The sequence below is a fragment of the Vulpes lagopus genome, chromosome 4 (genome assembly GCF_018345385.1).
Source record: "Vulpes lagopus strain Blue_001 chromosome 4, ASM1834538v1, whole genome shotgun sequence".
Lineage (NCBI taxonomy): Eukaryota > Metazoa > Chordata > Mammalia > Carnivora > Canidae > Vulpes > Vulpes lagopus.
The window spans coordinates 74,780,956-74,794,042 of NC_054827.1; the positions used below are offsets into that span (position 1 = coordinate 74,780,956).

The 13,087-nt window shown below is 33.4% G+C and overlaps 1 protein-coding gene across 3 annotated transcripts in view; it reads left to right on the forward strand.

Moving 5' to 3' along the window:
- KIAA0825 (KIAA0825 ortholog) overlaps positions 1-13,087 on the forward strand; it is a 388,202-nt gene that overhangs the window by 39,212 nt on the left and 335,903 nt on the right. For all 3 annotated transcript variants that reach the window (XM_041752619.1, XM_041752621.1, XM_041752620.1), the window contains exon 3: positions 9,683-9,814. In XM_041752619.1, the coding sequence (XP_041608553.1) occupies positions 9,684-9,814 (131 nt within the window). In that variant the 5' untranslated portion in view covers position 9,683. The remainder of the gene's footprint in view (positions 1-9,682; positions 9,815-13,087) is intronic.

Below are 13,087 nucleotides of genomic sequence, written 5' to 3' on the forward strand. Positions count from 1 at the left end.
TTTCAGCAAGAAATAATGTCAGATTTAGGACACTGGAAGCACAGAGAGGGAGAGATCAAATTTGAGAGCATTTGATTACTACTTACTATATTAAGGAAGGGAATTTGGTGATAATTTAAGACAGAGGTCAGCAAACTTTTTCTATTAAGGGCCAAATAGTAAATCTTTTAGGATTTATGGACTACATATGGCCATAGCATATTCTTTTTGTTTCTTTTTATTTTTACAACTCTTTAGAAATGTAAAGACCATTCTTGGTTTGCTGGCCATAGGAAAAGTAGACTTTGCTATGGTGACTGACAACTGATTTAAGTTAGTAGAATAGGGAAGAGGAGAGAGAGTACCCAGGTGGTGACCCTGTAATGTAGGAATCTACTTTAAGGAAAAATTGAGTTAAATTTTGGACATGTTGAGTTCAAGGGACTTTTGAACCAGCAATGTTGAAATGCATAGTAAATGTTGGAATTATGTGTTAAGGTTTTGGAGGAAGAACTAGGTTTAAGATACAGACTTTGAATTTTACAGCTTAGAAATAATACATGGATGAAGTTACTCAGTGAAAAGCCTGTAGAATAAGAAGAAGACCAAGAAAAAAAAATAAGACCAAGAATTCCAGCATGAAATAGACTGCAAGAAAAAGGAAAATTTTCTGTATTTCCTTTCCCAAGTCAGGCAAGGGGAATAAGGATATTTAGGAAGATACAACCTGAGAACTAATAGGAATAGATTTTTTGAGATCTGAGGAGGATGAAATCCAAATGAAAAAAAGTAAAACAGAATTTCTAAAAATTGAAATGCTTTTAGAAAAAAATCTACTCTGGTAAAATTACATAAAAATAAGCTGTAGCTTTGAATGAAGAATGTTTAGGGAAAGTAATAAAAATGAGAAGCAGGTCTAGTGAGAACTCTGTGTGAATATCAGTGTTTAATGACAGAGATGAGAGAGGATGTTTATTAATTTAATAAAAACTAGTTCGATTAAGCAAAGACTAAAACAATGGCTCTTGCTCAGTGGAACAGAGAGAAGATTTATTGTGTATTTCTGATAGAACCAGACCAAAACAAACCCCCAAAACAACTATATGAACTTTGAGTGTCAGAAGGAAAGGAACTGGGCAATTACAGGGCCTCAGCAAAAAATCCATGCACCTTCTCTTGGGAGGCTGAATTTAACTTGATATACCATCAACTGGTTCCCTGTTCTATCCTTTATTCCAAATTTAGGATAGTTTGGTTTGGGTCAGATGTCTGTATCTTGGGTAATTAGTTATGACAGGAAAGCTGGTTCCTTTGCCATAGAACTTGACCACCATTGTATATCCCTACGTTGTTTATCAGATTAAAAAAGAAATTTGAGCCAGATTGGGAACTCCTACCACAAACCTGTAAATAGATGTGTAAGGGACAAGAAAGGAACTAGGAAGTCATCATACTTAGGAAGCTTGGCAAGAGAGGAAACGTCAAGGAAGGAGTATCTGTCAGTATCAAATAGTGCAGAGATTAAGTATAGTAGGAATTGAAAAATATTTTGTCACTTTCAATGCAAGGATAGAGGCAGAAACCAGACTGCTCTGAGTTGAGATGTGAATGAGAGAGGAGATAAAAGATGAGGAAATAAGGACTACTGTTTGAAGATGTTGGGCTGTGAATAGAAGGAGGTTCTAGGAAGAGTTTTTTGGTTTCTAAAAAGCAAGAAGTGAACATGTTTACAGTCAGCTGAAAAGGGATCTTGATGACCTAGGACTAGTTAGTGATAATATGCTATTAACAGCATTTTAGGAGAAAGTCTTAAATCCTTGGAACATACTTTAGGACCTACACTTTTTAGAAGCACCGATTTAGATACAAAGTACATACTAAGTTTAAATCATTCTTACCTAGTTATTAGAAGAAAATTCCTTAAAAATATAATCGACACATCTTATAAGCTGTGTTTGTTATTATTCCTGGTTGATATACACAATACAATTGCCTTTTTGAAAGTACTTGGTAACTTAAACTTTCTACTAATGCAGATGTACTATTTTCCAGATTAATAAGGCTTTTTTTTACTGTGCTTGAAAAGTCATTAGTTAATCCTTAACCCCATGATTTGTGACTATCTTTAGGTCTAATCTAAAAATATATAATGATTTTATGACTTTTAAATCATGTGAGATGTGTGAATGCTAAGTTATAAAAGAATGTGGAAATTAAAATTTGTGTTCACATTATCTTGGTTTCACTGTTGTATCAAAGCAAGAGATGGCGAGGATTGAATATTGAAGATTAGGGCGTCATTAAAATAAAAATATTTTCTAGAAAGAGCAGTGCATTGAAAAATAAAGAAAGCAGTGTCAAGTTTGGTGGGTAAAACATATGACAATTAATTCTGTTTGCTTGTCAAGCTACCATAGTGCAGTCTGACTGATCCTGTCAATTTCTGCCTCACACATGCACATATTTAAATTCCTAATAGAGGAGTTACAAAGGGGATTTTAATAGCCATAACACGGTAATGTGCATTCTTACGGGATGTATATTAATATTCCCACTCATATAACTCTAATGATCAGAGTTTTCACAATTATTAATATAAAGCATACCATTCTTTGGTAGAAGTCCTAATACCTAGATGAGAGTTGAGAAGATAAAGAATAGAATATCAGGTTCTTTATTTCCTAACATAGGACTTTAGTGCAAAAGGCATTTTAAATGATTATCAAGAAATTGAGATCCATTTGAGTTGTTTCTCAGTCTTTGGAGAGGCCAAAACATTAAAATTTTAACTTCTAGTACTTGATGAAAAGAAATAAATTTTTGGTGACTTTGAAATATCACAGGGGGAAGATCTAGCCTTAATAAAATGTTATTTTTGTAAATTGGTTTCATAATGAAGGAAATTTATAATGGTTCTAGGGAAAGCTATCAAATACTTATGGCAGTAAATAAGTCGATACATATAAGATGTAAAATAATGATTTTTTTTTTTTTTAAGTACAAGTCCATACAGGGAGGCAGTTTATAGCATTGGGATTAAGGACAGCCTTTGAAGCAATCTGAATCCCAGCTTTCCCACTTCTATATAAGTGATCTTGGTCAACTCAAAGAAACCTCTCTGTGTCTCAGTTTCTACATCTTTAATATGGAGACTATAATAGTACCTATCCCATAGGATTATGGTAAGAATTAAATGAGTTCATACATATAAAATCGTTAGAACAATCCATAGCCCATAAAAATGCTATATAAAAGTTAGTTGTAATTATCATTAAAATTACTGTTTAGCCACCATACCTTGAATCTATGTCTTAATAAAGGAATACAGTGAACTACGTAAAATTTTCAAAATTTCAGGAAAGTTATGATATTGATATTTAGTAAAGTTATGGTATTTATGATATTGATAGGACTTTGTGAATGATCCAGGAGAACTACTTTGTGACTAGATATGATTAGAAAAGTAGAAATGTGCCAGACTGGAAAGAAATGCTGGAAAAAAATTTTCACTCTGCTCCCCCCCGCCCCCCGCCCCAATCCAGCTACTCACACCAAACCAGCAATATAACAAATAATGCAAAGAATATAAAGGATACAAAGAATAATAGGTCAGGGATACATGATGTCTGTGAAGGTATGGTTCTCCAATGTCACCTGCTGTTCCTTGTGGAGGCATAATGCCCCCAATCAGTTGTTCTCATACATCTTTTGTTGAGTGCCGAGTATGCCAAGCCTGAGGAGCCAAGGAATGTACACCAGCTGCTTCTTAGAATATTTTAGGAAGCTGAGGGGTTGGGGGTGAAAAATCAGTACTAGGCATCTACCTATTACCATAAAAGAATGTCTTGCAGCCTCACATTTCCTCTTGTCATGTATTATTTCTTGCTAAGCTATGGATTACATATAACTTTTCATGTAACAGTCCTGGGGGAGGGAAAAGGAAATAATTTAAAATGGCTCTGAGTGCATGATACAGGAAAAATGATGGTATTAATGAGTGAAATAGTCCATTGAAAGAGTTAATTTGGAGGGAGAGTTTCCGAGATATGCCCTCCTCCAACCATTCCTTATAGAACACAGCAAATTTATAGCTAGAAGAAACCTCAGAGCCTAATAAATCCATCTATCTCATTTTATAAATGAGGAATATGAGCTCTGTCCCTCTTGAAAGATCAAATGACATACTCAAAGTCACATTAACAGAACTAGGATCAGAACTCAGATTTGTTGATTCTTCATTCAACGATATTTAGAGTTAAATGCGATTTAGTATAGTATAACATTTTGAAACCTGTTTAGTTAAATGTGGAACGTGAATTTTTTGATTAATCAGAACATTTCATTACCATGCTCATTAGAAGTATTTATTTTAGGCTAGACAATAGGACTACAGGTAAACTAGAGCTGGGGGACGCATTAAGTCCACAGTTTGTAAGTCTGAAAAGGCATTTGACCTTCCTCACTGGGCTTTTCCACAGGGGAGAAGTCACATGGTCCTAATGTTTCCCCTTTACTAACTCATTTGCAGTGTAGATTTCTTCCCATTGGTTGGTCTTTCTGTCTTTTTTTCACTTTTTAAAAATGTATAGTTGATTATGAGAAAGCATGTCTTTGGTTGGTTTAAAGAAAAATGGCACTTTGGATTTTTATTATTGAAAAAACATGGAAAAAAAGATTAAATGAGGTTTCTAATCATTATATGTGTTTATTTTATTTTATTTATTTATTTATTTTTATTATATGTGTTTAAATAATGAAAAGGAGGCCTTAAGTTAGAAAGGCATCATTTTAAAATATGTTAAAAGACAAGTGAAATTCCAAAATTACTTTTGTGGGCTTTCTTTTGATCACATGAGATTTAGACTTTTTTTTTTTTATCGCTTCATTTTAATGTTTTCTGGCCATGCTTATAATATGTGCATATTTTATTATAGTCACTGTTCTTAGGAATTTATAACTCAACTGTTAAAATTTGCCTGTGGCTGAAACTTGATCTACAGATGTTTGGCTTAGATATAACTCTTCAAACATGACTCATTTTTAAAAGGCAATAATTAATATTAGATTGGCTGTTAATACTTGTTTGAAATATTAAGCACTGTTTTTTTTAATCTTATACCAAAAATGATCAGAAACATTACAGGAGAATGAATATTTTTTAAAAAGTCCTGTGGAATGACAATTTCAAAAACAAAGTTACTGTCCTTTAAAAATTTTCAACTCTCAATTTTGGCTGATCATGGAATAGGATAAGAGACTTCATTCATTATGTCAAATGATGATTACCTCCCTGGTGACAACAGTTTACTAGTTGGAAGTACAGAAACATAAACAGAATGTGAAGCTCTGTCGTGACCCACAGCTTCACTGCCACTTCCTTTTTACCCCTAAATTTTTTAAAGATTGTTCTAGGTTTCTGAAATGCCACTGAGGTGTTTGGCAAGTTACATTAGTATCTTAATAATTCACTTTTTTGTTCTTAAGGTCATAGCTATTTTTACTTAGAGAATTACAGTGCTCTTCGCTTATCGTCTTATTTTTTTACTGTCTCCTTTAGTGTCTCCTCCTTTAGAGGAGAGACTGTCCAATCACCTTCTTCGTCTCCTCCCCCTCTCCCACAGTGTCCAGGTACAGGGTCAGCTGTAGGCCCATGGAGTGCATGGAAGGAAGTTAGAGGATTAGTGCCTGTACTCATACCCATTTGGTGTGTGCTGCTTTGTCACCACAGTCCTGCAGGATCACTGCCATCCTATTGAGAAAAGTTTATATTCAGACTTGAGCATCACTTACCACAGTCTACTCTCTCCTTTTAATTTATTTCTCATGTTGGTCCTATGAATCTCTGAAGAGAGATTAATTTATAATTTCCTCATTTTATTAATTCTATTGTGCCCATGAAGTTTTCTTTTATCCTATCACACAGCATCTTAAACTTGCTGCCTGTTTACCCCTTCGCTTACATCTGACTTTTGCTTCTATTGTCCTTCATCACCTTGGAACCATGTCTTACAGAAGCATCACAGATCTATGCTGGTCACATGAAAGCTCTGAATGATCACCATTTTCGTACCCTGTTGTTATCAAATGGCATTGCCTTAATGTATTCTTTGTATTTATTGATTAACTTCTCTACTGAGGTTAGATAGAGAAAATCATGCAACTATACGTATTGAGTACCCTTCACATCATGTACCGAACCCCATCTGAATGCTCAACGTGTTTCAGTCCATTATTTTATTCCAGAACTCATTTCAGTGAAAGATATGACGCACATCTTATACCAAAATAACACAGAACAACAGATTTTCTTTTAACAGCATTTGCAAGCACAAATACCACAAAATAATACAAAAACTTTGGTGAAGTGTTCACAGTCAAGAGATCTCTAGGAATTAACATAAGTTTTGAGTTAGATTTTGAGAGGAGTGATAAACATGAATTGACAAGAGAAGTGTTAGGATTGGAAAATGTTTCAAATGAAGACAGATAGTGTAAAATAAAAGATTAAAAACCCCTTGAGAGCAGGCATAATTTTTTTAAAGTATTTTTCCTAAATACATAGTTAAAACAAAACAAAGCACCACAGGCCCAAAAAGGTGTCACTCAGACCAAGTTTCCAAACTGGGTTTAACACCCAATCTAATTGCAATTTCAAATTCCACCAGAAATGTGGCCTTAACTGGTCAGGAAATTTTTCTTTTCCTCAATGCCAAGAAGCCCTATCACCTGGGTCCTCTCCATCCCCTAACGAAAGATGAGGTAATTTTCATAAGACCCCTAGCTATTTCTCCTAGGAAACAACCTCCTCTGGAACATTCCTTTTCTCTTACTAATAACTCTTGTGCCCCCACGCTGTTCAGTAATATCCTTCCATTTTGTAGAGCTCCTGACAGTGCTTCTCTATTTGCTAGATGAAGTGCTGCTGATTCATAAATAGTTTGGCAAAGCCAGTTAGATCTTCAAATTCATTTGGTTGAATTTTGCTTTTTTAACATGTATAAAATAAGTACTAACTGCCAAAATATAGGAAAACACTAAGTATTAGGAAGAAAATATTAACTGTAGTCTAAATATCTAGGGATACCCATTTTAACATTTTGGTTAATATTTCCACAAAACTATGTTTTGTATGCAGTGATTCATTTCTCAAGAGACCAGATACCCTTAAATTTTAGAACCAAATAGATCCAGTTCAAATTCTACTTCTAACACTAGATGACTGCTCTGTAACATGTAGATGTTAGTTAATCTCTCTGGGCCCACATTCCTTTCCCTATAAATGAGGATAATAACTATTTTATAGAGTTATGAGGATTAAGGAAGATTATATTAAAGTAGTTTGTACATAGTAGATACATAACAAATCATGCTGTTTAAGCTGAGTTCTGTACCTATTATGTTTTGAATATGTAGTATCTGAACCATTGAGGCTTTATAGTATTGACAAATTAAGACAAGTCTGAACAAGAGTATTGATATATAACTGCTTTTATTAGAGAAGCTAACTACAAAGATTTACCAAGTAATTTGAGAGTAATTAGAGAGGCTAACTACAGAGTATTTACCAATAAATCCTTATGTAATTCAGAGGTTAGGATTTCTAAGAGTGCCTGGGTGGCTCAGTTGGTTAAGCATCTACCTTCAGCTCAGGTCATGATCCCAGGGCCTTGGGATAGAGCCCTGCAACAGTTTCCCTGCTCAGTGGAGAGCCTGCTTCTCCCTCTGCTCCCCACTCCTGCTCTCTCACACTATCTCTGTCGCTGTCTCTGTCTCTCTCTCAAATAAATAAATAAATAAGTCTTTTTAAAAAAAAGTTTGAGCTTTCTATAAAATCCTCAACTAATCAGTTTTTTCATTACAAAAATGAAATTTTATCTTCTTGCAACAATTTCTGAGTGGCTTATGATCTGAAGAGTTGAACTACGCAAAATTATTTAAAAACATGGAAATACAGAAGCTGAATTCATTATTAGTATTATTGGCCTTTGGGTTTAGAAATGACTGTTCTGATAATAGCTGTAACTAGTTGAGCTCCTAGGGAGATAAGAGGATCTCAGACTCACTGGTTATATGGAAATCTTAAAGTTTTGGTGCCCTAAGGATGTATAACTTTCAAATTAGTATTTATTATGATATAAGTCACTATTTGTTCACAAATGAGAAATTATACCTTTTACTGCAAAATATTTTGAAGGACGATCTACGAGTATGAAGATTGTGATATTTTAAAATGATGTTTGTGATTATTCTGTATTGGGAACTAATTACTTTATAAATGACAAACCTTGTGATGCCATAGACTTTTATGTTAAAGTGTTTAGTTGGGTGTTCCTTTTTAAAATAAAATCTCTGAGAGAAAAATAAAAGCTTTCTCCCAAGACTACTTCATTGAAGTTCTAGACAATGCCTACAAGAAATGTTCAGCTCTTTCATTATAGCATAATAAGCTGAATTTCTTATAATTAAATAATTGAAGATGAGGAAATCCATTAGTGTTCAGCCTCTACAGAACTTTTTTTTTTTTTTTAAGATTTTATTTATTTATTCATGGGAGACACAAAGAGAGTGGCAGAGACACAGGCAGAGGGAAAAGCAGGCTCCATGCAGGGAGCTTGATGTGGGACTCAATCCCCAGACCCAGGATATGCCCTGAGCCAAAGGCAGATGGTCAACCGCTCAGCCACCTAGGCGTTCCTACTCTACAAAACTTTTTAGACAGTTTTTTAAATACTTTGTATTTATCCAGACTAAAACCACATTCCCCACAAGCCTTTTTCTTATTAATATTTATTCCATGTATATTTTTTATAATATATTTAAAGTTCTCATTCATTTATACTGTTAGTCATTATATATTTTATAAGCACTATTTTATGTCCAAAAATAACATACCTTTAAGTAAAACAGTTCACATTCTGCCCATCTCCATCATTTTTAGTCTATCCTGTTGCCCTGCTTTACTTTTTTTGCTCATGGCACTTCTCACCATGTGATCTTTTATAAAGTATACCTGCTCATGTGTTCTTAAAACAGATAAGAACTCCATGAAGGCAGGGACTTTGGCTTGTTGCAACTACATCCCCAGCTTCTGCAGCAGTGCCACTTATGTATCAGACATTCAAGAATATATACGGACTGACTGAATGAATGATGTGATAGTGGGAAAATGCGTATCTTTCTAGGAAGAGTAGCATATCTAATATTTAGTCTGTTATGGGTACTTAGGTTGACGGGTGATAGAGGAACTCAAGGAAAATTTTGCCTTTTTCACATATAAATAGGGCTAGGGGATGACATTTAAAATTCAGAGGTTAGGATTTCCAGGTGAGTATGTTGACAGGAATGAAAGGAAGGTGTTGAATTGTTGCTGCCACCACCCTTGTTCACAGTGGTCTAGGAGGCTTTGTGATTTCCTTTTCAGCTCTTGGTTACAGTGAGAAGCAGCAGGATGTTTAAGTACTCTCTGAGGGGTGCTGTTTTGTTCAGGTTTCAAACCATAGAGAAGTGTGAAAATTAGGTCACACCTCATGAAAATTAAATCACAAAACACTCTGTCTAGTTTAATAATACCCTAGTTTTCCTACTGCTGTATTTCTTTTTACCTATAAGTGAGAATTACTATTTTTGGTTTAGTATCACAACTTGAGGGTTTTTTTTTCTTTATTTTTGAGGAACTGACATGTTTTTTATTCTTATTCCTCAGAATGGATTGTGGAGATGAATATTCCCATAATTCTTTTGACCTACATTGTCTGTTAAATTCATTTCCTGGAGAATTGGAATTTAAGCAGATCTTCAGTGACATTGATGAACAGATAGAACAAAATGCTGCAAGGTAAATATTGGTAATTATTTAAAACAAGTTGGTTTCATATTTCATTTACACATACTTTACCTGGTCTAGTTTTAGTATTTCCTACTCCTAGATCATTTTAGGCTTAGTATCATTTTTTTTTTTTACTTTTTTTTTTTTTTTTTTAGGTTTAGTATCATTAATTCTCCTGAAAAAAATTGATCAGATCCTCCCTCTTAGAATTTAACATGTTTTGCTTTATCTGATTAGTACTTTAAATGACACTTGAAAATAGAGGCTCTGTCTTCAAATAGATAAAATAAAGCTTATTGAATTACTATTAATTTCTTAGAGTTGCCAACATTGATGGCTTGGATTTTCATATGTTTAGCATTACATATCCTCTTGACAGATAAGCATAGAAATTAAAAATTTGAAATTAAGGTATTAAAATAAAGTGGTATAGTATAAGGCCATGGATTGCTTGAGTTGCCGAAAAGAGATCATGAAAAATATATTTTTTAATGTAATGTTTGTCATTATAAGTCTCCTTACTTGTAAGGCTAGAGACTCCATAGAGAGTTGCTATGCAAAGTTGGTCTTCATTACCTACTCCAAAAGCTATGCTACCAAACATGAAGAGTGGCAAGAACAGCTAAGTAGCTTGCCATTTATTAATACATGTTTTTTGATAGAAAGGACTTTGTCTTTATATGTGTTTGCCAGTCCTAGGGTCCATCATTTCACTTATTTTTATCCATTTAATCAAAGGTTCCAATATTTTACCTCAGGTAGATTTTAAATATGCAAACTACAGTAAAGACTTCTAATGTAGTATATGTAGTATTTCCTTTTTAAAATTTAGGGTATAGTTATATTGAATTGTTAAAGAAACCAAACCAAGCAAGTGAAATGTTCCTATGGGTTTTTTTTTCCCCCTCACGTTTTATATAAGAATGCAGTCATTTTTTTAAATAAATAAATAACTTAAATTCAAATGAAAGCATGATGTTGGGGAATTAAAATTAAAACAAAATTTCTCACCCCAGACATTCTCTCCACGAAGGCAGAAGAGAACAAAACCAATTCTATTATTCAACAGACATTAAACCAGAATGCAATGCATATCACAGGCATTCTGCTAAGAGATTGTAAAGATGGAGCTAGGAATCTCATCCTTTTATATAACGGAGTAGAAACAACCTGTTACAAGCTTTTTTCAAGATAAGTGATAGCTAGTCCTCAAGTAGAGGATTTAGTAGCACATTTTTCACATATAGTTCATCATAACTTTACCTGTATTAAAGGATACCTGTGTTATCTTGAGGAGAAACACATTTCTCATATCTTTATGACAAGATGTGATTTTGGAGATTGGAACAAAGCATGCACTGAAGTTAGCCTCCTACTCTTGGGCAGAACTTCAAGCCAGGGAACCATCTCCCTTGGTTGTTTGCATTTCGAAAAGATGGCTTTCAGGTTCTTGAGAAAGATAGTCCTGGGTGAAAATGCTGACAAAAGATCTATCTTGTCTTTTAAGGGATACATTTCATAGAAATGAAAAAATTCTTAAAATTATTAATTTCTACGATATGTTAAGAAAAAGGAAGAGAGGGAAATCTGTTCCCTTCTTTTTTTTTTTGTCCCCTTATTTTCAACAGGGAGAATTAAGGCTCTTATTTTTAATTTTCATTATATATATATATATATATATATATATATATATATATATAGTATGCACATACACACACATGCACCTACATATACGTTATGTATGTTTATGTATTTTTTAAAGATAATATATATATGATTTAACCGTACTGAAGACTATGAGTTATAATTTATATATAATATAAAATAACCATATTAAACTTTAGTATAACTGCATATTTACATAATTTATATATTATATATTAATATATTTTATGGCACAATCTTTAACCCAAAGAAACTTATAAATGAAAATAATATCAGCTTAAATATATTTATAAGTCATTTATCTAAATTCCAGAGATGGTTATATTAAAACAAATTTTAAATAATTTTTGAGAGGTAACCTGTCTTCATAATCACATTTAGGCTTTTTCAAAACAAAACAAATCATTGAACCCTGATGTTTTTGTTATAGACTACTTCGTTTTTATTTGCTAAACCATCTGTAGTTAATATCCTACCCTACCTGGTCAATAAGAAATCATGCTTAGAAGTAAAACAGTGATTAAAATATTGTACTTTGCATTCATAAGTTGTTATTTAGGTCAAAACTCAGATGTTATTAAAAAGAAAATATGACATGGAATATAAGAATATAATTTTTAAATTAAAAATATTTTATTGCCCATATATTAAAACAAAGCTAGAACAGAACCACCTCAAGTGACCATTGATCTTCACGAGGGATAAAATAAGGGAGTAGCAGTATGTGCTGTACGCTACATTTAGAATAAAGTCTATTTTTCATCAAATTCAATTATGTTTTTATTATACTCTAGAGAATAAACATAATAGTAGAGGGTGTATATATTTTTAAGAATAAAATACTGAATAATAACCATGGTTCAGAAGAATGTAAATCATTTATGTACTCATTTATTGCCTTCTAACAGAATAGCTTTTAGAAAATTGTATGTCATGACGAATCAGTTATGCCACACTTACACTGCAGTAGCTGAATTACCCTTGGCATTTTTGTATTCTAACAGTTCTATTTATCTCTCAATGGTGTACATTGAATAAGTAATGAACATCTGTATGATATGGGTTTACCAGATACTTTTTAAAGGAAAAAACATTACTGATTCATTTTTAAATATGGTATTTTTCCTTTCCCTTGAATTTTTAAAGTTGTGTTTCTAGCAGTGACCCTGGATTCTAAGTGTATATTCCTTCCCTCTTCTTAATATCATCAGGTTTTATGAGCCACAGGGTCTTTTGCTTCCCCAAAGCAGCAGTGATTCACCAGAATGGAGTAGAGTGCCTTCTCCTGCCCTTCAAGAGAGGCTGTCCTTCTCTCAGACCATTTTCCCTTTTACGTCGTCATTTCCATTCAAGTCAGAGCTAGGTGACTCTTAGGTCTGACCGTGGAACTCAGTGATGGCAAATCATCTACTTTTAATACATACCAGAATTGGTAACCAGAAGGTAAATAACCTGCCAAAGAGGAATACTGTGTATGTTGTAGCCACAAACTCAACTTAGTTCAGTAACTGAAAACTGCATAGGGCATTGAAATATTTTTTGAGCTAAATGGAACTTAATAGTTGAACTAGATACTGAGGTGTACAAGTTTTATTGGGATCAAAATATGACATAGAA